Source organism: Miscanthus floridulus, chromosome 10 (genome assembly GCF_019320115.1).
Source record: "Miscanthus floridulus cultivar M001 chromosome 10, ASM1932011v1, whole genome shotgun sequence".
Lineage (NCBI taxonomy): Eukaryota > Viridiplantae > Streptophyta > Magnoliopsida > Poales > Poaceae > Miscanthus > Miscanthus floridulus.
Genome location: NC_089589.1, coordinates 52331213 through 52357917, shown reverse-complemented (window position 1 = coordinate 52357917; position 26705 = coordinate 52331213). Strand labels below are relative to the sequence as shown.

Genomic DNA, 26705 nt, shown 5'->3' with positions numbered 1-26705 from the left:
TTCTTGCAAAGATGTTTACCCAAAACCACCTTTGTTTGTCAACGTGTGTTTGCACAAATGCTGCAAGGACACCAAGTGGCATGCGCTCCTTTAACCCTTGTAAATGCTAGTTCCAAGAAAGCATCGATCTTCTCAATCCATTCATCAGTGAATGAACCCTAACTAGAGTAGCCCGTGTACATCCACTGACGGTCAAACATCCTCTATCATATTAGCAAGTAATATAAAAATCAATTGCATCTATAGGTTCCTATACTGTCAAATAGGTGAAGATAGGTCCTAATCCCACCCGAGGATGTGTAGATGGGGTTAGTTTCCATGGTCTACTCATATCTGAGATAGAATTTTAGCAGCACCTCCCCGCTGTTCTCCAAATACACGTTCTGGCATGGAGATTGTGTATCCAGACAACAACAGGGAGATGCTACAGAAACTCTGTCTCAGATTAGAGTAGAGCATAGAAACTAACCCCATCTACATATCCTCAGGCTGTCTAAAAAACATGAACAATTCGAAACAGATATGGTTATAGATATGCAAAGATCTACATATTTTCAACCATATCTCTTTCGAACGGGAGACGCCTAGCTAGGTTACGTGATATACAAACATCGTATGTTTCACATCATATGGAAAGAGGGGTGTAGGATGCCTCATCTTGCTGTAGGGCATAGTGACGAGTCGAGGACGGTGGGGAACGATCTTTGCAATGGCCTCTCCTGCAACAAAGGAACATAATAAGTGTCAATTGTAAATTTTGGCAGCACCTCCCCTGCATGGTGAGGTAACCACAACCTATAACAAACCAATGGCACGATGGCCGACAACCACATACACAGCAAACCAACGGCACGATGGCCGACAACCACATACACAGCTTATACTGCCTCTTTAGTTTCTAGTAAATCCACTTCTTTAGTTCAATTAACTGATGATCTTAAGGTATCACTAATGCCTAATAATCGAAGCTGTCACTGTAGTTCTTGCAAATTGATTTTTATTCACCAAATCAAACCAAAAGCTTTACACCTACTAATTTCCACCCCTACAAATCCTGAGACAGCAGCATTACACCTACTAATTTCCACCACTACTATCCAGATCTGAGATTGAGAGAGAGCAGCAGTACCTTGCGCACATAGGAAGGGCACCAACAACGTGCGGCCATGAAACCCAAGATGCACCGGCGTTGTGGAGGCAGCTTCGCCCTGCTTGCTGGAGTGGATGTTGCAGGAGGCTACCAGCATCGTGGACTCGCAGAGAAGGTGGCCAGCGACGTGAACTCGCATAGAGGCGGTTGGTGGCGTGAACACGCAGGAGGCGGCCGATGTTGCGGAGACGTGGGTAGCTCCTGGGGTGGCAAAATGGCGGTGGTGGGCTCCCGTGGGGACAAAACGATGGCGGTGGGCTCCTGGGGCAGCGAAATGGCGGCGGGCTCCCGGGGCGGCGAAACGGTGGCGGTGGGCGCACGGGTGGTGGTGGCGGTGGGCGCACGGGCAGCGGTGTGTGCTATGTGTGTCTGGTGCGTGCGTGTGTGTGAGACGCGGGGGTGGCCAGCGCACCTTAAATCAAAACGATTTTCCGAGTGCCCGCGATCTAGCACTCGGCAAACCTAGGCTTTGTCGAGTGTCATATAGAGTGCACTCGGCAAACCCCTTTTGTTTTTTTTTCCAATTTCCAAACGCTAGAAAACTATAAAAAACTGTGCGTGGTGGGGCCAGGTGAGGGACTTTGCCGAGTGTCCCCAATATGACACTCGGCAAACCAACTTCATATTTCATGCATATTTCTTCACCTTTTCCATAACGTGTTTTACTAAATTTGTTCCAATGTATTTTGAAAAAACCTAGTCAAATTCACTCAACAATGCATATTTGATTTTTCTAGGAATATTATTCCATTATTTTATGCAGTTATAGCTCAAATTCAATTTATATCAATTAAAATTCTATAATTGCAGTTAATAAATTAAAATTATCAAACGGATCCAAAAAATTACCAAAATTTGACATGAACCAATCTATGTTCTCTATTGCCTATACAAAAAGTTTTGAAGTAAAACTCCAATTTCACCTTCACTTTGACTCTAAATTTTACCGAATCATTCTCAATGCTACGATTTTTCTTCTAAGATACTTTGGTTTGTAAACATCGTACATGACAGATTTTGCGAAACCTTCTCAATTTTTTACCACAGCTTCCACGTATGATATCATGAGATCTTGACAAATTTCATGATTTTCAGACTTCGATTATTTTTTTAGAATTTAAAAACCATTCGGCCACACGTTTGTAGTCGTGTTTCCTGAACAAGATGTTCGAAATTTCTTTTGATTTTCCGGGTAAGGCCTCACACTGGACTCAATAACATGAATATCATTTTTCTACTCATTTTATTCTATTATTTGAATCAATTGCAGTTCAAATTTGACTTATACCGAAAAATTCCTTAAAATGCAATAAATTAATTAAATATAGCAAACAGATCCAGAAATATACTAAATCCTAACATGGAGTACCACATGTTGTATGTGGAGAGTAGAAAAAGTTTCAAGATCAGAAGAGAAAAAAAATATTATTTCATGCAGTTATGGCTCAAATTCAATTTATATCAATTAAAATTCTATAATTGCAGTTAATAAATGAAAATTATCAAACAGATCCAAAAAAATACCAAAATTACACATGAACCAATATATATTCTCTATTGCCTATAAAAAAGTTTTGAAGTCAAACCCCAATCCGACCGTCACTTTGACTCCAAATCCTACTGAATCCTTCTCAACGCTACGATTCTTCTTTTTAGATACTTCGGTTTGTAAACATCGTACGCAATAGATTATGCGAAACCTTCTCACTTTTTGACAATGGCATCCACATATGGTATCATGAGATCTTGATAAATCTCATGATTTTCAGACTTCGTTTGTTTTTTTAGAATTTAAAAACCATTTGGCCACACATTCTTGGTCGTGTTTCCTGAACAAGATGTGCGAAATTTCTTTTCATTTTTTGGATAAGGCCTCACATTGGACTCAATAACATGGATATCATTTTTCTACTCTTTTTATTCTATTATTTGAATCACTTGCAGTTCAAATTTGACTTATACCAAAAAATTCCTTGAAATACAATAAATTAATTAAATATAGCAAACAGATCCAGAAATATACCAAATGTATCAAATCCGAACATGGAGTATCACATGTGGTATGTGGAGAGTAGAAAAAGTTTCAAGGTCAGAAGAGAAAAAAAAACTTATTATTTGATGTAGTTATGGCTCAAATTCAATTTATATCAATTAAAATTCTATAATTGCACTTAATAAATTAAAATTATCAAATGGATCCAAAAAAATTACTAAAATTACACATGAATCAATCTATGTTCTCTATTGCTTATACAAAAAGTTTTAAAGTCAAACCCCAATTCGATCGTCACTTTGATTCCAAATCTTACTGAATCCTTCTCAACGCTACGATTCTTCTTCTGAGATACTTCGGTTTGTAAACACCGTACGTGACAGATTGTGTGAAACCTTCTCAATTTTTTACCACAGCCTCCACATAATTTTTTACCACAGCCTCCACATATGATATCATGAGATCTTGACAAATCTGATGATTTTCAGACTTTGTTTGCTTTTTTAGAATTTAAAAACCTTCGACCACACGTTCGTGGTCGTGTTTCCTGAACAAGATGTTTGAAATTTCTTTTCATTTCCCTAATAAGGCCTCACACTGGACTCAATAACATGAATATCATTTTTCTACTCATTTTATTCTTTTATTTGAATCACTTGCAGTTCAAATTTTACTTATACCAAAAAATTCCTTGAAATGCAATAAATTAATTAAATATAGCAAACACATCCAGAAATATACCAAACCATAACATGGAGTACCACATGTTGTATGTAGAGAGTAGAAAAAGTTTCAAGGCCAGAAGTAAAAGAAAACTTATTTATTTGCCGAGTGCGGGAAAAAACACTCGGCAAACTTATTTCTTTGCCGAGTGCCACTAACGGACACTCAGCAAACTCCTAATGGCCGACACACTAACTAACGGATGTCCACGTGGTGGTTTTTTGCCGAGTGTCTCTGTTTTGCCGAGTGTTTTTTCTTAGTTTGCCGAGTGTTTTTTTCAGCACTCGTCAAGGAGTTTGTTTGCCGAGTGCCATTATTTTGCCAAGAATATTTTTTGCAGCACTCGACAAAGAGCTTGTTTGCCGAGTGCCCGATATAATGCACTCGGCAAACATTTTTGTACTTGGCAAATCTGCTGTTTCCGATAGTGAGAAGTGATCACCTTACGGCCAAACTCACCTTCGGGATCCAAAGCCAGAGCTACAGGCCACTAGAGCCATGACTCAGTAATGATATATCATTGCTCATTAGAGCCACAAACCATCAGTCGTTGTGGTTGGAATATCACTGTCGGATTGCAGATTGACCCGACAGTGTCAGGGACCGTTGGATCCACCTAGCCATCTATTACTTGGTTCTCCACAGTCAGATCTAGCTACCACCATTTGCTTTTGGTTATAAATCACGCGACCGGACACACGCAAATCGTCTTGCTTGTAGTCCCACATGGATACAGTAACACTACTCATTGCTTCACAGTTGGTAGTCTCAATCTCAATATATGCACATGGTTGAGCGCAAAACGAAAATACAAACAATGAATAAAGTTACATACTTGTTGAAATTTGATCCATGCTTGATAAGATGAGGTTTTTGCGTTTCTGTTGTACCTATAGTTTTTTTATGGCAAATTTATTGTAAAGCGAGAATAATAAGTTGGTAAATCCAGGTTCCATAAGTGCATTATATTACAATATATTGAAGCAACAGAGTCTAAATATCAACGGGCGCAACGAAGAACAAAACCAGGAAGCAAGGTCGGCACTTGAAACGTCTCGCAGAAAGAAAATCCAATACAAGATGCACAAATGTTGCCTTTCAGCGTGCTCCATTTAACTTCAACCCACCCCTTACTGAGCAAGTGCAAGGACAAAGCTTCGGCTTCTGCCTCACGATGCTTGCCAGCTTCCTCTTGTGTGCTGGCAGATTGCTCTCAAGTGGGGGAGGACTGCACTTGGTGAACAAGTTGTCAGGCAAGATAATACGGCCCATGGCATGGTGGTCAGGAAATCGTCCATGCCATAGGGAGCTATGGGCCTGGTTTAGTTGGCGATTTTTTTTTGAGAAATAGTACTGTAGCACTTTCGTTGTTATTTGACCATTAGTATCCAATTATAGTCTAATTAGGCTTAAAAGATTCGTCTCGTGAATTTCGTCTAAACTGTGTAATTAGTTTTATTTTTTATTTATATTTAATGCTTCATGCATGCGTCTAAAAATTCGATGTGACGGGGAATCTTGAAAAATTTTACAAAATTTTGAGAACTAAACAGGCACATGGACTATGGAGCCCCAGGTCAAAGCTACAGATGTAATCAGCTCCCCTCCTCCTTGGGCCGTGTAGCAAGACGTAGACGGTACCATACGGCATCTGCATGGGATACTTACAGGGGCTCCACATCCCACATCTATGCCTCCATGAAGTTGACCTAGCTGGTTCCAAAGTTCATTCCAAAGCACACCCAGGGCGAATCTCATACCCACGGGGCAGGGCGATGAACTCCACGACGGAGTTCCCAGTGCACAAGTCGCAGATTCATAGTATGCGAGGCCCAGCGAGAGGTCAGCCCAGAAGACCTTGCCCGTCCACCTATCGAGAGGGGGCCAGGAAGCTCGAGGAAGGGCTTCTCCTTTGTCACCGGAGTGCACAGGCTGAGGTAGTCCTGCTTGACGGGTTGGGACTAGTACCTACACGCCACAATGCAAGGACCATCTTGACATCCCAGCCGGGGACGGGGAGGCGGCCGGGGATGAGCGTTCGTGTGTAGGAAGCGACGAGGTCTCTCGGCAGGTGTCGTAGATGAGGCAGTAGATGCGGCTGCTGTGCTGCCAGACGTGGATTTGACGATGAGGACGAGCAGCCCCTGGTGCGCGACTTTGACGTTGCCCTCGGCCTCCAGTGTGCCGTGGGGGGACGCAGAGCTCCGCTTCGATGCTTCAAAACGCCTTGTTGCTCAGGCGGATGGAGTCATGGAGATGGAAGTGTTGAGATCCGGCTGCTCAACACGGCGCACATAGAGCTTCAGGCCTTCCACCATCATCTTCTGCCCTTGCTTCCAGCATCCATAGGCCGCCTTGCTCGAGCTGTCACTATTAGAGAACAGACTTTAGAACGATGTCCCAATTTGGCATTAGCCTCGGTATTTTTTTGCCCCCGGACTAAAGGACCCTTTAGTCTCGGTTGGTTGCTCGAGCTGTCACTACTAGAGAACGGACTTTATAACGATGTCCCAATTTGGCATTAGCCTCGGCATTTTTTGCCCCCGGAATTAAAGGACCCTTTAGTCCCGGTTGGTAATACCAACCGGGACTAAAGGTCCCTGCCCAGCGGTCGTCCGTGGAGCAGGGATCTTTAGTCCCGGCTGGTATTACCAACCGGGACTAAACCTTTATTCCCGGTTAGTAATACCAGCTGGGACTAAAGCTTTTAGTCCCGGTTTGGGTGATGTCCCGGGAATAAAGATTAATCTTTAGTCCCGGTTTGGCCCCCTAACCAGGACTAATTATCCCGGCCTATAATTCAGCTCATTTCTTTCTCTCCGAGCCCGAGCCATTCCATTCAAACTCACTGTCTCTGTTCTTCAGCTTGCTGTTGTTATTGCTCTCTCCCCCTCCATTGGTGTTGCTCTTCGATTTTGGAGGTAACAAACTTAATCCTCTTATGTTTTATCAGTAGCTTATCTCATTTTGCGATGTAGATGCATGTGTAACTTTATATGTTGGACTTTATTATGATTTTATATGTCATTTTTAGCTCAAAATCACATGATGATTTGCATATATGTTTGGATAAACAAAAGTTAAATTAGTTCATCAAAATCACGCCTCGCTCGTCCTCGCTGGAGCACGCGCCATCCTCGTCCCCGGCGGCTTACGTGATCTTAGAATTAATTTTTTCATGAAATGAAAAACTTAGAAAATAGTTAGAAAATTATAGAAAATCCATACTAGTTGAACTTGCGGACCGTATTCAGCTCGGCGAGCATGTTCTCTACCGAACGGTAACGGACGTCAAGGAGGAGCTTTGATTCTATGAGGGAGAGCGGCAACGGTCGTGGAAGACCGTGTTCCCTATCTTGTAGAATCGGAGCTCTTCCTTGGCCAAGTACGGTACCGTCCGGTGGAGAAATGCTCGCCGAAATGATCACGTAAGCAAGGTCAACTAGTTCGGATGATTATTTATTGAAACATGTTTTTGAGCAATAATTTGATGGATATTTGATAACTTCAGACCACAAATGTTACTATCCTCGGCAACCTAAACGCCCGCGAGCTCGCCGATATCGAGCAGGTCACTTAGAATTATTTTTTCCATGAAATGAAATACTTAGAAATCATGCCTTTTATTTTTTAGAATTAAATTTTCCATGAAATGAAAAACTTAGAAAATAGTTAGAAAATTATAGAAAATCCGTACTAGTTGAACTTGCAGACCGTGTTCATCTCGGCGAGCATGTTCTTTGCCGAGCGGTAACGGACGTCGAGGAGGAGCTTTGATTCTACGAGGGAGAGCGGCAACGGTCGTGGAAGACCGTGTTCCCTTTCTCGTAGAATCGGAGCTCTTCCTTGGCCAAGTACGGTGCCGTCCGGTGGAGAAATGCTCGCCGAGATGATCACGTAAGCAAGGTCAACTAGTACGGATGGTTATTTATTGAAACATGTTTTTGAGCTATAATTTGATGGATATTTGATAACTTCAGACCTACAAATGTCATCTACAAATGTTACTATCCTCGGCAACCTAAACATCCCTGAGCTCGCCGATATCGAGCAGGTCACTTAGAATTATTTTTTCCATGAAATGAACTACTTAGAAATCATGCCTTTTATTTTTTAGAATTAAATTTTCCATGAAATGAAAAACTTAGTAAATAGTTAGAAAATTATAGAAAATCCGTACTAGTTGAACTTGCGGACCGTGTTCAGCTCGGCCAACATGTTCTCTGCCGAGCGGTAACAGATGTCAAGGAGAAACTTTGATTCTACGAGGGAGAGTGGCAACGGTCGTGAAAGACCGTGTTCCCTTTCTCGTAGAATCAGAGCTCTTCCTTGGCTAAGTACGGTGCCATACGGTGGAGAAATGCTGGCCGAGATGATCACGTAAGCAAGGTCAACTAGTATGGATGGTTATTTATTGAAACATGCGAAATCCGTACTAGTTTTGTTTAAATATATCATTTTAGAAAATATAAAATTTACACTAGTTTGCAAAAATAAGTATAGAAAGTAGATGACAACTGGTACCGGATCCTCGGCCTCTCGTTCGGTTGCGAAACGACTGAGGCCAGAACTCCCTCTCATTATCTGCGGCAAGTATAAGCAGAAGATTGTGATGGAGTACCGAGTCAACCCAACAAGGGTCGTGTTTTCTATAAGTGCCCGGATCGCGATGTGAGTTTCTTACGCATTTTATAATTATGGCTAATTGACCTGCTTTTCTTGAATATTTTTGACTAAATATTTTTTGGCTTTAATTTCAGTGGGAGGGCAATGGATGCGATGGTTGGTACTGGGAGGAAGATTATGCTACATACGTGCAGAATTTGGGTGCGCTTGAGGTAGCGGCTGCTGATGATGAGGCAGTGAGCCAGCAGGAGAAGCTTATTGATATTCAATAGAAGAATGATTTGTCTGTTTTAGTTACGTACGATCATGAAATAATTATGTTACTGAAGTGCATTGTAGTTTTAGTTTGTTTAGTGATAGTTGGGATTGCTTACATTGTAGCCAGGCTTAGTTAATTAATCAACCGTGTGTGTGTCATCTATGTTGTGTAATAAAATACTTAATTATGTTTAAGGTTTTCATAATTTGTCGTGTAATGTAGATTATGTCACGCCATTGGATGTATAATGCCGATCGCCGCTCCCAAGACTTTATTGGGGGCATGCACTATTTCTTAGGTGTGGCCGAGGCAAATAAGTGGGATGGTTTTATGTGCTGTCCATGTGCCATATGTAAGAATTTAAAGGAATATTCAAGCTCAATGAGTCTTCATTCACATTTGCTTAAGTCAGGTTTCATGTCAAACTATATATGTTGGACTAAGCTTGGAGAAAGCAGGGTCATGATGGAAGAAGGTGAAGGAGAAGATTTAGACATTGATGACATTATTGCTCAGTATGCTGCCTTTGATGATACTACAATGGGGAGAGATGAAGAAGAGGTAGCGGCAGAAGATGATCTCGGTGATGCTCTTGGCGATGCCATTCGTGATGCACAACAAGAATGCGAAAGTGAAAAAGAGAAAGTAAGTTCGAGCGCATGCTTGAGGATCATAGGAAGTTGCTATACCCGACGGCCGAAGAGGGGCAAAAAAAAACTAGGTACAACACTGGAATTGCTACAGTGGAAGGCAAAGAATGGTATATCCGACAAGGCATTTAGGAATTTATTGAACCTCATAAAGAAGATGCTTCCGAAGCCAAATGAATTACCCACCACTACGTACGAAGCAAAAAAAGGTTGTCTGCCCTTTGGGATTAAAAATCTAGAAGATACATGCATGTCCTAATGACTGCATCCTCTACCATGGCAATGAATACGAGAATTTGGATGAATGCCCGGTATGTAAAGCAGCACGGTATAAGATCAGGCGCGATGATCCTGGTGACGTCGAGGGTGAACAACGTCCTAGAAAGAAAATCCCTGCCAAGGTTATGTGGTATGCTCCTATAATACCACGCTTAAAACGTTTGTTCAGAAATAAAGACCATGCAAAGTTGTTGCGGTGGCATAAAGAAGACCGTAAGGTAGACAATATGCTGAGACACCCAGCTGATGGGTCCCAGTGGAGAGCGATAGACGGGGAATTTCCAGAGTTTGCAAATGAGGCTAGAAACTTAAGGTTCGCCTTAAGTACAGATGGTATGAATCCTTTTGGGGAGCAGAGCACTAGTCATAGCACTTGGCCAGTTACTCTATGTATCTACAACCTTCCTTCATGGTTATGCATGAAGCGAAAGTTTATTATGATGTCGATCCTCATCCAAGGTCCAAGGCAACTTGGCAACGATATTGATGTGTATCTGAAGCCATTAGTTGAAGAACTTCTAGTTTTATGGAACAAACCAGGTGTACATGTCTAGGATGAGTACAATCAAGAACACTTTGACCTACGAGCAATGTTGTTCGTAACAATCAATGATTGGCCTGCTTTAAGTAATCTTTCAGGTCAGACAAACAAAGGATATAATGCATGCACACATTGTTTTGATGACCTTGATAGTATATATTTGAAAAGATGTTGAAAGGTCGTGTACCTTGGCCATCGTCGATTCCTTCCTTTGAATCACCAAGTAAGAAAGAAAGGTAAGCATTTTAAAGGTAAGCCAGACCACCGAAAGAAGCCTCATAACCGAACCGGAGAAGATGTACTCGCAAAGGTCAAGGATGTGAAAGTAGTATTTGGAAAGGGACAAGGCAGCGAATCTGTTCCCAAAGATGCTAAGGGACACGCACCCATGTGGAAGAAGAAGTCCATCTTTTGGGAGCTACCCTATTAGCAAGTCCTAGAGGTCCGCAACGCAATCGACGTGATGCACCTGACAAAGAATCTTTGTGTGAACCTGTTAGGATTCATGGGTGTGTACGGGAAGCCAAAGGATTCACTTGAAGCACGCCAGGACTTGCAGGGCATGAAAGAACGAGACAACCTTCATCCAGAGAAGACAGATGATGGACATCATTACTTAAGTCCTGCTAGCTACACGCTTAGCAAAGAAGAGAGGGACAGCATGTTCGAATGTCTAAGCAGCATCAAGGTCCCATTGGGATTCTCCTCCAATATAAAGGGTATAATAAATATGCCAGAGAAGAAATTCCTAAACTTAAAGACCCACGACTGCCACGTGCTTATGACGCAATTGCTTCTAGTTGCTTTAAGAGGAATTCTACCTCCACATGTACGTCTAGCCACCGTGAAGCTATGTGCATTCCTCAATGCAATTTCTCAGAAGGCAATCAATCCAGTGGAACTAGCTACTCTACAGAATGATTTAGTTCAATGTCTTGTCAGCTTTGAGTTGGTGTTCCCTCCATCCTTCTTTAATATCATGACACACCTCCTAGTTCATTTGGTGAAGGAGATTAGTATTCTTGGACCTATGTTCTTACATAACATGTTCCCCTTCGAGAGGTTTATGGGAGTCTTGAAGAAATATGTGAAAGTCTGTTCTAAGCCTGAAGGAAGCATCGCCCAAGGCTATGGAACAGAGGAGGTCATTGAGTTCTGTGTTGACTTTATTCCTGACCTTGCCCCGATTGGCGTTCCCGAATCATGACACGAGGGGAGACTCAGTGGTAAAGGAACTTTAGGGAAGAAAACATATATTGGCATGGAAGACGATTATTTCAATAAAGCACACTACACAGTTCTTCAGAACTCATCATTGGTGCATCCATACATCGAGATACATAAGGAGTTCTTACGATCCAAGTTTCCAGGGAAGACTGAAGCTTGGATTAGGCGTCAGCACATGGAAAGTTTCAGTGGTTGGTTGCGAAAAGAATGTCAAGGCGATGACAATATTGATGAGCAACTGTTTTTGTTGGCTAGGCAACCATCATGGCATATCCTCACGTACCAAGGGTATGAGATAAATGGGAATACATTTTACACAGTTGCCCAAGGTAAAAGGAGCACCAATAAAAATAGTGGTGTTCGCATAGATGGCACAGATCCAAATGGGAATATACAAACATATTATGGCCGCATAGAAGATATATGGGAACTAGACTACGCACCTAATTTTAAAATCCCTTTGTTCCGGTGCCAATGGGTGAAGCTGACCGGAGGAGGGGTAACAGTCGACAAAGAGTATGGAATGACAACAGTGGACCTCAACAATATTGGGTACAAAGATGAACCATTCGTCCTTGCTGCCGATGTGAGTCAGATGTTATATGTGAAAGACATGTCTACAAAATCAAAAAGAGGAAAAAACAAAGACATCAAGATATAGTTTTACAAACTAGTTTTCGGAACCCTAGATTGTCTCCAATTGAAAAGTTTTGAATACCAAGTTTGTTTAGCTCATCAAGATATACAATCCTTATATAGGCTATTTTTTCATTTGAGAAAGTTTGAACAAAATGTAGTTCAAATTTCACAAATGTGTGACATAGTTTTAGAAAGTCTATATGAGAATCAAGGATTTGTGACTAGTGTTTGATAAAACTTTCTCAAATGGAAAAATGAGCTATGTAACAATTGTAGATCTTGCTGAGATGATCAAACTTGGTATTCAGAGATTTTTCATCTGAGGTCATTTAGTATCTCATTTGAGCAGCTCATCAAGATCTACAATCCTTAATGAAAAAACAACACTTTGGCGGGCTGCAAAAATTTTAGGCCTTCAGTCTCGGCCCAGGCCAGGAACCGAGACTAAACAGTGGGCGGAATTGCCTACCCAAAAAATACCTTTAGTCCCGGCTGGTAAGCCGAGCCAGGACTAAAGGGTTGGACCTTTAGTCCTGGTTTGGCTTACCAGCCAGGACTAAAGAATCTTTAGTCCCGGTTGGTGTTACCAGCCGAGACTAAAGGGTCCCGGCCTATATATATCGACTGGTTCATCTTCTACTTTTCGATCTAGAATCGATCTCGTCGTCTCTGCAGCACCCGCGCGCGCCATCGTCGTCGTCTACCCCCGCCCGTCCTCGATCGTCGTCTCTGCCGCGCCCGTGCCGCCGTCGTCATCGAGCCCCACCCGGCGCCGCCGATTCTCCACCGTATGTCGTCCTCGCGCGGCTCTACTCGGCTCCGTGGCCGGCCAGCACGCCCAGCCGCCATGCATGGCCATGCATGCATCCATAGCCTGTTTTATTTAGATAGTTTTTTAGATACTTTTTAGATAGTTTTTTTAGATAGTTTTTTAGGTAGTGTTTGATATATATGTTAGATTTAAATGTATTAAAATTTAATTAGTAGTTTATTCTTAGTTTTTAGATAGTTTTTTGATATATGTTAATTAGATTTAAATGTATTAAAATTTAATTATTACTTTATTTAGATAGTTTTTTTAGGTAGTTTTTATTATAGTTTTTGATATATTTAGTAATTATTATTCTATCTCTCTCTCTCTATATGTGTTAGATTTAATTTTGATTTAGTAAAATTCTATCTATGTATATATGTTAGGTTTAATTAGATTTAGTAATTAATTCTATCTAGAGATTCTATATGTATACATATATATATGTACTTAATTATTTCTATGTGTATATATACATGTACTTAATTATTTTCATGTGTTGAGAGAGAGAGAGAGAAAATTGTATCTAGAGAGACATTCTATGTGTTATCACATGCATATCTAGAGATATATACATATGCACTTATTCTATGTGTTGAGAGAGAGAGAGAGAAAATTGTATCATTCTATATGTATATATACATGTACTTATTTCCATGTTTTTTGGATTGAAAGTGTTTTTTATTCGATTCCAAAGCCTATACCTTATTATTGTTTATCCTTATGAAATATTATGTGTTATTATATTTAATTGGATTTAGTAATTCTATATGTGTTATCACATGTACTTATGTTATGTGCCATAGTAATTCTATATATCTATGTGTTATCTCGAAGATACAAATGGCTGCTCCGGATGATAACTTGAATGATGACATAATGGCGAATATTATCAACGCCGGCACCAATGTGGATGACACGAGTCAATACTTTGCTGATTATGATGATATCCTGAATATGCCGGTGGTTGAAGATTAACAAATTGTCACGTAAGAAAATACTGGCGAGGTATATTCGATTATCTATCATCTCTTATAGATGCATGCGTACGTATATTTGTTGTTAATCATTGTGTTTCTACTAATGTAGCCGGTCTCTGGATCTACATCAACCACCGGCAAGAGTAGGAAAGTCTGAGGGCCAAAAAAGCCATTAGAGGGCCATTTCATAATATCTGAATTTGACACCGACACCGGCAAACCATTGGGACCACATGCTCAGACATATGTCAATCAATGTGGGTTCATTGTAAGGGATAGGATCCCAGTTAGTGCTCGTGAATGGAAGCAGAAGATATCCGCTCTTAATGTTAGTTTTGTATCTGATCGTGACAAGAACCTAGCTTGGAGAGATATCACTCAGCATTTCATATTACAAGCAGATGATGCTTTGAAGGAGCTAGTGAGGGATTAGACAATGAAGAAGATGGCAACATTGTTCCAGAGTTGGAAGAAAACATTGTATAAAAAGTTTATCTTGAAGAATGAAATGCCGAATTTCAATGCTAAGGCGTTTGTCAAGTTGGAGTCCCATTGGGATGACTTCGTACAATACAAGACATCTCAAGAGAGTGAGGAATGTGTGATGAGGAATCAACAGAATACCCGACAGAAGCAATACCATCATCGCATGGGATCAGGTGGTTATAGGAGTGCTATTCCCAAGTGGCAGAACCTAGAAGCAGAGATTACTGCCAAGGGAATCATACCTAAAACAATAGAGAAGAACTAGCCTCAACGCGCGAAGAATTGCTTCTATGCTCATGGGGGAAGCCTAGACCCAGACACTAGCAAGCTAATTTTCGGCCAAAAAATTGAGAGAGCAACACAGAGACTAGCTCGTGCTAGGGAAGAAGCTGATAGTGGTGTTTTCAAGCCCAACAGAGAAAAGGATGAATTGACATATGCCCTAGAGAATCCCGAACACGGTGGTCGAACAAGAGGCTATGGGGCGGTTCCGTGGCTACAAGCATTCCCAGCAGACAGGGATACCTACAGAAGCCGCCAGAGAAAGAAGGATGAGGAGGCAGACCGAATCTGTGTATTGGAGCAATTTGTTAATGAGTCATGACAAGCATTGCTTGAATCACGTGAAAGAGAAAAATTCTTGAGGCAAGAATGCAGGAGAAGATCAAGAGGCAAGTGTAGCTAGCAATGAGTCAAATGCAATCGACGCCGGGAGTCACCATTAGCCTCGTTGGTCAGATGAAAAGCAGTTGTGCTTCCATGGAGCTGCCAGTTATTCAAGGTGATGCTAGGTTGCGCTTCCCTGTTGATGACATTACCGAGCCTCTAACAACATGTGAGCTGAACATTCTAGATGGTAATAATGCATCAATCATGGTGGCTGTCGGGGTTGTATCTCCAATAGACCGAACAAAGACACCAAGAATCCATGGGTCAGTTATTCAACCTAGATATGCTAGCATCTCGGTCGATAGAGTGCTCAAAGGTTACAACAATGTTCCTCTTGACATTGAAGGCGGTGATGGGGAGAAGACACTAGGAGAAGTAGAGAAGACATTTATTCAATGGCGCAAATGCTTCATCATCATTCCTGGGGCACCACCACTTCCCCTACCTCACCCTAGGTACGAATGATAGTGAATGAAATATTATTTTTCCATTAATTTTATAGTGGCTTCAAAAATAATTGACCACAACTTGTTTTTGTAGCAGGGTCTCCCCCCAACCTAGCCCAATCATTCATTCCCCATCTCATCACAGCGTCGCGGGGGGCGAGACGACTTCATCCCCACGGCGATCTCCAACTCCTACACCAGCCCCATCGCCTCCACAACGATCTCCAACTCCTACACCGGCCCCACCGCCTCCACAACGATCTCCAATGCCTCCACGCCGGACTCCAACACCGGCCTCATCGCCTCCACACCGGTCTCCAACACCGCCCCCACCACCTCCACAGCGACGCACTACAAAGACGTCTAAGGTCCCAGTGGCAAAGAAGACCCCCCAAAAAAGAGTTATTTCTCAAGAAATACTTCCTGAAAAGACTGATGAGCAAATAGCAGCTAAAGAAGGCAAAAAAGTGAAAGATTTTTTTATAGATATCCAAAAGCAGAGACAAGCGAAGCTTAAGGAGAAGTCGTACTTTTACATACCACGAGATCAGCTGAGGCAGAAGGTCGAAGCTCACAAGAAAAAGATGCTTGAAGTTTGTAAGCCACTGCCACTATCAGACTATGACCGCTCCCTCATGAAGTCACATGATGCACATAATAAAAGGAAAAGAGCATCAGGGAATGATGTCCCATAGCTCGAACAATAGAAGCAACCAATGCAAAATCTTGTTGTTGCTAATCAATATGGTTCCAACATAGAAGTCTATCGACCAGACAACTCTGGAGAAGTGTCGGTTCAAGACCTTAATGATTTTTTTGAACAAACTGGTTTAACCTTGGATCAAGTGACGGGCAAAGCTCCAAACCAGAACCTGAAAGTTGATACCTAGAAGACTTATAAATTTGGCAAAAGTCTGTACAACCCTGCGGCTCTAAATGAATTGGGTACGCAAATGTACTTGCTCAACAAGTGGTACATGCAGGCGTGTGGCAGGGGTGAGCAGTGGATCTTTGTCAGATTTAGAGACCATCATTACTTCCGTGTAGATGACATCTTACATATTAGTTTCGAAGAATTGCATCAACTATTCCACTTGGACGCTCTGGACAAATCAATCATTAGCTCCTTTTGTTTGTCAGTGATTCTTACTTTTATTTAATAAACTCACTTCCATGCGTACGTGTATATAATTATCCTCACATGTAACTTATATTTATATACAGATTCCAGATGTCAGAGCTCCAAAGAATACAAGACACCAGTGTTGGCTTTATTTATCCTTATATCGTATTCAAAACTGATATTATTGTCAAGGACCACTGGGTATCTGAAGCACAGACGAATATCATGAAGTTCTTCGTGAAGCAGCACCACAAGACAACAATACTTTTCCCATATAACTTTGAGTAAGTGTTAATAATAATGTAGTCTACACATTTTATGTAATATCAATACAACTTATATGCATGTACGTGTGTGTATAAACCAATGCAGGTTTCACTGGATACTCATTGTCATTGAGTTAAACTCAAGTCAGTTAGTAATTTTGGACTCATTGAGAAAAGAGCGAGCACAATACCAAGATATGATAGACATTATCCAGGGGTAATTTCGATCTCTCGTGCACAACTATTATTGAATAGACTTTGCCATAATTTATCAACGATTGTACATTATTAGTCGCACAGGGTTTGGAAAGAGTTTATTCGGCAACACCGCAAGGATTGCAAGGCACTACTTAATGTAGTTGAAATACCAGTAAGTAGTACTATATATACTTCCCCACGTGTTTAATTACTATATCGTACTTCAATTTACATGTGAGATAATGAGAATAATCTTCTTCTCGTACAGTGGTGTTTGCGGCAGGAACCAGGTAATAACTTGTGTGGATACTACGTTTGTGAATTTATCACTGCATACATAAGAAGAACTCCTGAAGATATCCTTAGAGTACGTATATATCAAATTTTTATTTATTTTTAAATGAATATATATATATATATATATTAATACTTTTCCTTTTATTTTAAATGCAAGACTGAATGGTTGAAACGAAGGGTCGTGCAAAAAGACCATCTGAAAGCAGTTCAAGAGTCAATAGCAGGATATCATCTAGAAAAAGTGTTAAATCTCAATGACGAGTTCTACTTTGATCTAAGGAACTAATGATGTAAATTAAATGTTTATTGATATCGTTATTTTTGAGAACAAGATTATGAAAGTGTTGTATATATACATATATATCTATAATATATATAGTTTCATACTTTATTCGAATATAATAATGTTCGAGATGAGAATTAGATGTAATTATATGCGTGCGTGTATTTATATTAGCAGCGTAGAATATGTACATAAAACATATTATATATTAAACAAATATGTGTAACTGAACTGAAAACAAATTAAACAAAAAAAAAGAAAAGGAACCTTTAGTCCCGGTTGGAGTTACCAACCGGGACTAAAGGGTGCAGCCAGGTTTGCTCGGCTGGAGGACCTTTAGTCCCGGTTGGTAACACCAACCGGGACTAAAGGTCCCTCTTTAGTCCCGGCTCGATGACCCGGGACTAAAGGTTCCACCTTTAGTCCCGGGATCGTTGTCCCGGCGCGGTAACCGGGACTAAAGGCCGTTACCGCCTGGGACAACAAGTCCATTCTGTAGTAGTGTGTAGATGCTTTCCCATGTTGACCCTGGTTCGCCGTCGAGTCGGCGCAGATCCATGACGGACCTCAGCACCATGAAGGAACCCATGGCTGATGAATAGCTCTGGTGAGGAGGACGAGGAGGATTGGGCGAAGGGGCTTGAATAGACCAATGCTTTCGGGAAATATCGGTCCCATTTTCATTCCTAGAATTGAGGTGTAAAAAGGTTTGAAGTTGTGAAATAGATTCTGGTTTTACTCTGTTTTGGCACATGTTCAATAGACCAATGCTTCGCATAGCCAATTTTTCAATGCCCTCCTGATCGACAAATACCACCCAACGCCCATCCTGGAGACGGTCCACATTGCCCAACCATGTTTCACTTTGGGTCCATCCTTCAAAAGAAGTACAACAAACCAAGATTGCAGTGGGCAAGTCATTTGTTGTAGATTGCGACATTAGAGATCTTCGCCAAGCACAGACGATTGTGTTCTGATAGGCTCAATGGTTAATTTGTTGCTTCAACTAGTATTTTTTGTTGTTTACCCATTGAGAGTGGGTTTTAATCATTTAGACGCTAGCTATAACTATAATATGAAATGGTTAAGTCAATAACTTATGAAGGGCACTGTTCACCTAAACAACCGTTTAGCTCGTTTAAACATTGTGTAAACGCTACATGGTGGTACGTCGTTTCCATTTAGCCTGCTTAATTGGGTGTTTAGCCCATTTAATGGACTGTTTAGCCCAAATAATTAATGGCTAAACGGTAGGTGATCGACTATTTACAGTTTAGCGATTAGGAAAACATTGATCAAGGGACCGAAATAAAAATCCTTTTTTCTAAGAAAACTCGTGCAGTTGAAGAGATGCTTCAAATGACATAGTTACGAAGAAGGTGCTAAGAAACTTTTGAAGAAGTATCAGTCTCTCACCAAAGAGAAGCACTGAAGGAAGCGTCATTGTGAAACCCTATGATCCAACAATTCCTTTCATAAAGACATAGTATCCCACAACCTGAAAGAAACATTTGGAGCTCAAACATGTGGGTTTGAAGTCAATGTCTGATCAAGATAATGTATCACCCATGCCCTGTCTGGAAAAATAGTTTATATACAAGAAATGGTTTCATAAATTGGAACAAAAAGAAAGTCTCAAACCCACAATAAGCATTTTATCAATTGGGTCCATCAAAAAAAATTCCAGAAAAAATCATAAATAAAAAGTTGCTTTGTTTTACTATTATTTAGACTGTAGACTGTGTGCTAGAGTGGTCCCTCACATGGCTTTTCTTAAAAAAAACTCGACGTGCGGGGGGATGACGGCCCCCGGTTTTTCCCTTAAGAAGAAAATCTTCTCACACAGATCGAGAAAACCCCCACGTAGGGCCCACTGTGATGGTCCAATCCACTTTCCCCTTTTAAAATATCGATGTTCTCTCCCCTTCTCATTTCCTCGACCTCACTCGCTCTCTCTCTCTAGTAGCTAAACCTAGAGAGCTGCCGCCGCAGATCGTGTCCTCCGTTCCCGACTTCACTAGGGTGGTGCTAGCATCAGTAAGGGCTATGTTTGCCGCTCCTCTCTTTCATCCCAACCTTTGTTTGCCCCTCTCTAACAATCTCTCTTCATGATTCCTTTCTTTGTAGCATAGATCTATTGGCGGCCAAAGCAAGGAAGTCGCTAGAGGCCTTGAGCTCCTTGAATTCACTGCGGGTGGTGCTAGCGGGTGGTAAAGGATCTGTCTGCCATACTTTCATTTTGGTTCCCGTCTTTATCTACACCCGCTTTCTTAAGCTCTCTATGGGATTCCTCGCTCTCTCTAACATATAGATCTATTTGCGGTAGAAGCGAATGTGTTACCAGAAACCGCAGCCTCCCTACTAAATTTCATCGATGTAGAATGAGGAGACGGTAAATACTCTTTTACATTCCTCACTCTCTCACTGGCTCTCTCCGAGATTCCTCCTCCTTCCCCTTCTCTAATTTTGGGGAATGAATGAGGGTATGGCGGAAGTCGACTAGAATTTCAGGCCGCAGTCCATGGGAGCCAGCGGTAGTAGTTTGTTTCTTTCATAATTTTTTGTTGAGCAATAATTAGAAATACATGTAAAATTATCTCTAATGTTCGATCCAATTCATTTAGACAAACACTTAGGTGAAATTAATTGTGTTAGTCACTTCGAAGTATATATGGAACTCTTTCTATAGTCGGAAACTTTTTTATAAAAACTTTCATCTTAGTGAGTTGTGCTGGGGGTGCGTTAGCATGACACTGTGAACCAGAAATTTTGACTCCCATCAATCTTGTTGTCTGTTCTTGTTTTCCTATGCAGAGCACAGCAAATGGCTCCAGACCATAGTCGGATGGTGATGCCTCCGACCTTCGCCACCGGCAGTGCAGATCACCTGAGCGCCCTCCCTGATGAGATCCTCCAGCACATCCTCTCTTTCCTTCCAGCGCAAGAGGCCGTGCGGACCTGTGTGCTTGCCCAGAGCTGGCGCCAAGTCTGGGAGCTCGTAAGGCGCCTGCACGTCACAGGAACACCGACACCGACATATGTGGGGCAAGTTCGTGGTTTCATGGACCGACTGCTGCAAGCCCGCCTCAGCATGATCTCGCGCTCCGCCCTCGACATGTGCGAGATCAAGTTTGACATGTTCGATGACGACGACGAGGCCTTCATCCATCGTTGGATCGGCCTTGTTTTACAGTGCAGAGTCCAATGGCTCTCGCTCAACATCTTTGACAATGAGGCCGACGAGATGCCATGGTTTCCACTACCTGAGCCCCTGTTCTCGCCGTACCTGACGAGGCTAGATCTCTGCGGCATAGAGTTCAGTGCAAGCTTCGCCCACTTCTCAAGCTGCCCTGCCCTGCAAGACCTCAAGATCGAGAAATGCGACCTCTCGGAGGCAAGGTTTTCATTTTCGGAAATTAAAATTTATCGGGGGTCACAGATAAAGAGGATAAACAGGATATATCGGAAATATCGAACCAAATTCAAATAAAATTTAATTTGAATTTAAGTAAATTTAAATAAAATTTGTACGAAAAAGATAGATATTTCATTATCGGCACCTACGGATAAAGAAGATATATCGAAAATATCAGGAGATTTCGGCCGATATTGGAAACCATGCTCGGAGGTGTCGGAGATGGAGTCACCGTCACTGAGACGGCTGAGCATCAAAGATTGCATCTCCTGCCCAAACTGGCGCTTCCGGATTTTTGTTCCACGGCTGGTCTGGCTGTGGCTGGACATCCCTTCTGCTGACAGGACTCCCCAGCTTGAGAGCATGCCAGACTTGGCGGCGGCGTATGTTAAACTAGACTGGTGTTTGGACGAGTGCATTTGTGAGGGCGACCGCATGGATTGCTGTCATGTTAACCAAGCTGCTTACAGCTATTCATACAGTGACATTGACGATGGTGATGAAGAAGATTCCGATAGTTATGCATCTGAGCATGCTGAAGTAGATTATGGCTATTCCTCTACTGAAGATGATGAGGACGACCATGATGAAGAAGGCTTTTCTGATGATGACAATAGCAGCGAAGTTACCGGAAAGTGTGTACTTCTCGGAGGCTTATCAGAAGCTACAGATTTGACCCTGATATCTGGCCACGAAATGGTACACTTCTTCAATTTGTCTTTCATTCACTACTCGTTTGTATTGTTCACTGTTCCACTGTGTATATTTTATGTTTATGTGTTACTATATATCTTAGTTAACTGCTTGCTATTGTAAATGACGAGAAACACATCCTGTTTGTTAACAGTAATTATATATCTTTGCAATTGGTTCAGTTTGTTTTCAGAAGAGACTTGAGATGGTGCCCTACATTTTCCAAGTTAAGGACCCTGTGGATCAATGATTACTGGTGTGAGCCTCCTGATTGCCGTCCATTAGCACGCATTCTTGAACACTCACTGGTTCTAGAGAAGCTCACTATCGTTCTTTCCGGCAAGGTACAATATATTATTTCCTCCTAAATGGTGGCAATGCAAATTACTGTAAATTTCATCAATTGATCTCGTTGAACTGTTTATGCTTGCTGCAGGGACCCAAATATAAAGTAGAACTGAAAGGATGCCTCAATGCAGCACGGAGACCAGCTATGATGATATCGGAACACCTAAGGATAGTGGAAGTAAAATGTGATGTCGTCAATGATACATTTCACAATGTTTTGAGGTTCCTAGATTCACTTAACATATGTAAGCTCACTGAGACCTGTTCTTTTGCATTCTACATTTCGCCATTCCACCTTTTGTTTGTATCATAATAAGCTAACTTTTGCTACTGTACTTTAATTTAGGTGAATGAAAACTCCTTGCTTACTGTGGGTGCAAAAGTTAAAATTGATATACACACACATAGACACCCTGCAATTTTCTTCCATATTTGGCAAAAAATGAACAAAAGGAATGAAGAAAGTTCCACATGATCAAGAACAAAACAATTAACATTATTGATCCAATTAGAGATAAACAGATATTCTGCAATTTTTCTTGGAAAGTAGGAGACACAATAAAAATGATTATGTGGAGCACTGTAATGCTTAAAGCTGCATATTACAGTGTTAGTTTCTTTAGGAAAAACATGTTATAGTTATTGGTTGGTTTGATCAAAATATGTTATAGTTTTTGGATTGCTTGTAGAAACACAAATGTTTGAAAGAAATAATTCTTAGTGGTTCTGAATTGTATATAGTATACTTAATTACCTTTTTGGTTATTGATTCACTTCTGAGGTATACATATTTAATTTTTCTTATTTTCGCTTTCCCTTGATGTGTAGCAACCACATGTAGCACTTTGGTACCTGAACTCATTACCACCAGCTTAGGTTGTTTCCACAAGTCCTGCTGTTCAATTTGTTTCTGATTTCTGCTAGAACACTAGTAAGATTTTGCCGTTGGCATTTTCCGTGAGGATGTAGATAATCAATTAATTCTACCGTATCCAAAAATCTATAAAATATATATGGTGACTTCACCTTGTGGCTCCTGTGTCCAAATTATTTCCTAAAATTTGGTACTTGTCGTGGTCTGATGCTAGTAGTCCTTTTAATCCAACTTATTAAACACATCATGCTCTGAAATACATGGCGCTTCATAACTTGTTCTGTCAAAACCACACCACCACTACCAACAACAATCCACCCACACAACAAAAGCAAGCACACGACAGATCCACCAATGTCAAACTGCTAGCAAGCCTCTACAGCACTAGTAAACAAACAGCTACTATCTTGCTTCTTGCTTCAACAGATGCCATAGTGGGGAGGGGCACCAAAGTGAAGCCTCTAATAAGGAGGATACAATACCTAGACACCGTCAACCCCGTTGGAAGAATTAGCACAAGGTTTTGCAATCAAAACCACCTTGATGTGGGGGGGAAGGGACACGGTAATGGCTCCATTGAGAAATGAAGCATTCAAATGTATCGGCACTGTCAACTTAAGCAAAAGCCAACAATGGTGGCACCGGCTTTGAGCCATGCTGGCTACGCCGCGCCCTTCTCGCTAGTGCCAGCGAGAGCATATGCCACCCTAACAAGGATGCCCCACCACCACCTTCCTTGTGTCTATGTCCACTCACGCAACAACGAGGGGGGTGGGCGGAGCGGTGGCTTGGCTTGAGACTAGCCCTACATAGTCGCAGTTATAAGCTAGAAGTATGTGGGTTTTGTTCTTCATCTTGAATTCATCGAAAACAGCAATCAATCTCTGTTTTAGATCTTCCACGTCACATCCATGGAGGCCTAGACATGTCTTCTCATTGACTCGCAAGGGGTCCAAGAAGCCTATGTTATCCCATTTGTTTTTTAGAATGCAAAATTTTGCTAGACACCTACATAAAATCATGGGAAGTGCTCAAAAGTTAACAATTTGTGTCCCGAGAGAGTAGTTAATTGTAATATTGTGCGTGTAGGGTACTTACGTAGTCCACAGCATCAACATTTGTGTATCAAGAGAGCATTTCTGGTATAGCTAGAACAAGCACTCCCACTCGACATCGAATTTCTCTTCTTCAGGATAATTAAAAACATGTGGCGAACGGATAATAATCTCAAAACCAAAGTCCTCCATCTCTGTTGTTTGAGCCATGTAATATTCATGCAACTGGCACATATATGTTGTCAAATTTTTATACTTGTGATCGGGAACCAAAAGATTGCCTCTTTCATACTTCATTGTCAGTGTTGTCGTCCCTTGTACATCATAATAGATGGTCGTGACCTCTTCCATGGTTAATTCGGGGTTGTCTTTGATGAACTTATGTATCTTCCTTAAATCTTCATTGTGTATTTCATTGGCTCTTGTTGTAGCGTACTGATTCTGTGTTTGCCTTTTGAATTTTGACTTCAACAAAATTATAGGCAGTGAGGCACAGAGATTGAAGAAACTAATATAATCTTCCTTCAAGATGTGTGCTGTAAATTTTTCTTCCATCAAGTTTGTAACGCTGCCACTGAACGACCTTTTTCTTTTTTGTTGGTCCACTTTGGGAGCATTAGCGACTGAATCCAAGGACTTTTTCTGTGACTGCGAGGATGCCTTTGATCTTGTTTTGGGCTGAGGTGGTGGAGGAGGAGGATGACGACGAGAATTCTATTTTCCCGGGGCTGATGAAGATGGAGGAGGAGTCTTCTCTTTTCTTGGGGCTGATGAAGATGGAGTCGGACGAGGAGGAATAGGAGACCTCTATCTTCTCGGAGGTGATGGCAAGGGATGAAGAGGGGAGTGATCTCTATTGGGAGATGGTGAGTGATCATCGTGGGTGGGCAAAGACTCGCAATCGTCCTCATCATCAAAGGACAGTTGGTGGTCAAGCTTAATGAAGCGCTTGCGCTAGGCCACTTGAGAGCCCTTGTTATGACCAAGTTTCGGCCTGTCTTCCACTACGGGGTACTCAATGTGTATCTTGTTACACTTCTTATCAAGTATTCTGTCAATGGTGACACGAGCGTACCCCTGTGGAATTGGGCGGCCATTAATGGTCCCGTCTCCCGTAGGCCAGGCCTGGCCGAGCACCACCTTGTCCTTTGTCCATTCCTGATGGATGTACAACTTGACATTGGCGGGTTCAGTGATGCCATCCACTGGATGAGCCACAATCGTGTAGCACCCGGTTTTAAGAACAAAACCAGATACACACCATATGTGAGCCCAGGAAGTCAAACCTCACATATAGCTATAAATAAGGGTAATATCAAAAGACAATGCTTAAAATATATATGGTGACTTCACCTTGTGGCTCCTGTGTCCAAATTATTTCCTAAAATTTGGTACTTGTCGTGGTCTGATGCTAGTAGTCCTTTTAATCCAACTTATTAAACACATCATGCTCTGAAATACATGGCGCTTCATAACTTGTTCTGTCAAAACCACACCACCACTACCAACAACAATCCACCCACACAACAAAAGCAAACACACGACAGATCCACCAATGTCAAACTGCTAGCAAGCCTCTACAGCACTAGTAAACAAACAGCTACTATCTTGCTTCTTGCTTCAACAGATGCCATAGTGGGGAGGGGCACCAAAGTGAAGCCTCTAATAAGGAGGATACAATACCTAGACACCGTCAACCCCGTTGGAAGAATTAGCACAAGGTTTTGCAATCAAAACCACCTTGATGTGGGGGGGAAGGGGCACGGTAATGGCTCCATTGAGAAATGAAGCATTCAAATGTATCGGCACTGTCAACTTAAGCAAAAGCCAACAATGGTGGCACCGGCTTTGAGCCAAGCTGGCTACGCCGCGCCCTTCTCGCTAGTGCCAGCGAGAGCATATGCCACCCTAACAAGGATGCCCCACCACCACCTTCCTTGTGTCTATGTCCACTCACGCAACAACGAGGGGGGTGGGCGGAGCGGTGGCTTGGCTTGAGACTAGCCCTACATAGTCACCTTGCATACATTTTGAACACACTGGACGGTGTGGGAGCAGTGCCTCTTTGCCCTTTTTTCAAACTTCTTGAGTGTTTTTTGAATGCAAACTTCTTAACTTCAATGACTATATATAAAGTATTTAAATAATAACATCAGATGTAAATAAAAATAGTTTTAATCTATTTGATTCATGTCGAAGACTGTTGATGTACGAAACCACCACATATATTATTGCAATATAGGTACTACTCCCTCCATTCCAAATTATAAGACGTTTTGGTTTTTCAGATGCATTGTTTTTACTATGCATTTAGACATAGTATCTAAGCACATAGCAAAAATTACGTATCCAGAGAAGCCAAAATGTATTATAATTTGGAATGGAGAGAGTACCTAACTAGTGGCACAACTCTTATGTTCCATTGTCAGTTTAGCATCGGCCCTTGTTTGGAATAATCAGTTATGAAATTTTTTCGTCAAGTAAAATTCTTCTATGTTCTTGTATATGTGTTTTTTTTCTTTATTTGTTTTTCATATATCAGTTTGGTACATACCACTCAAAACTTATTGCCCCTTTCCATATTTTTGTAATTGCAGGGTTCCCTTGTGAGGAAGAGAAAACTTCAGCTGAGGAAGAATATACTACCCAAATATTAAGAACCAATGGAATTTAA

The 26705-nt window shown here is 41.5% G+C and overlaps 1 protein-coding gene across 1 annotated transcript; it reads left to right on the top strand.

The window, feature by feature from the left end:
- Nucleotides 1–1166: 1166 nt before the first annotated feature.
- On the top strand, nt 1167–26705 carry LOC136488632 (uncharacterized). The gene is made up of 6 exons (XM_066485493.1): nt 1167–1513; nt 20461–21040; nt 21275–21760; nt 21937–22098; nt 22191–22347; nt 26629–26705. Exons 1-6 carry the CDS (start codon nt 1167–1169, stop codon nt 26703–26705), a joined length of 1809 nt encoding a protein of 602 aa, XP_066341590.1.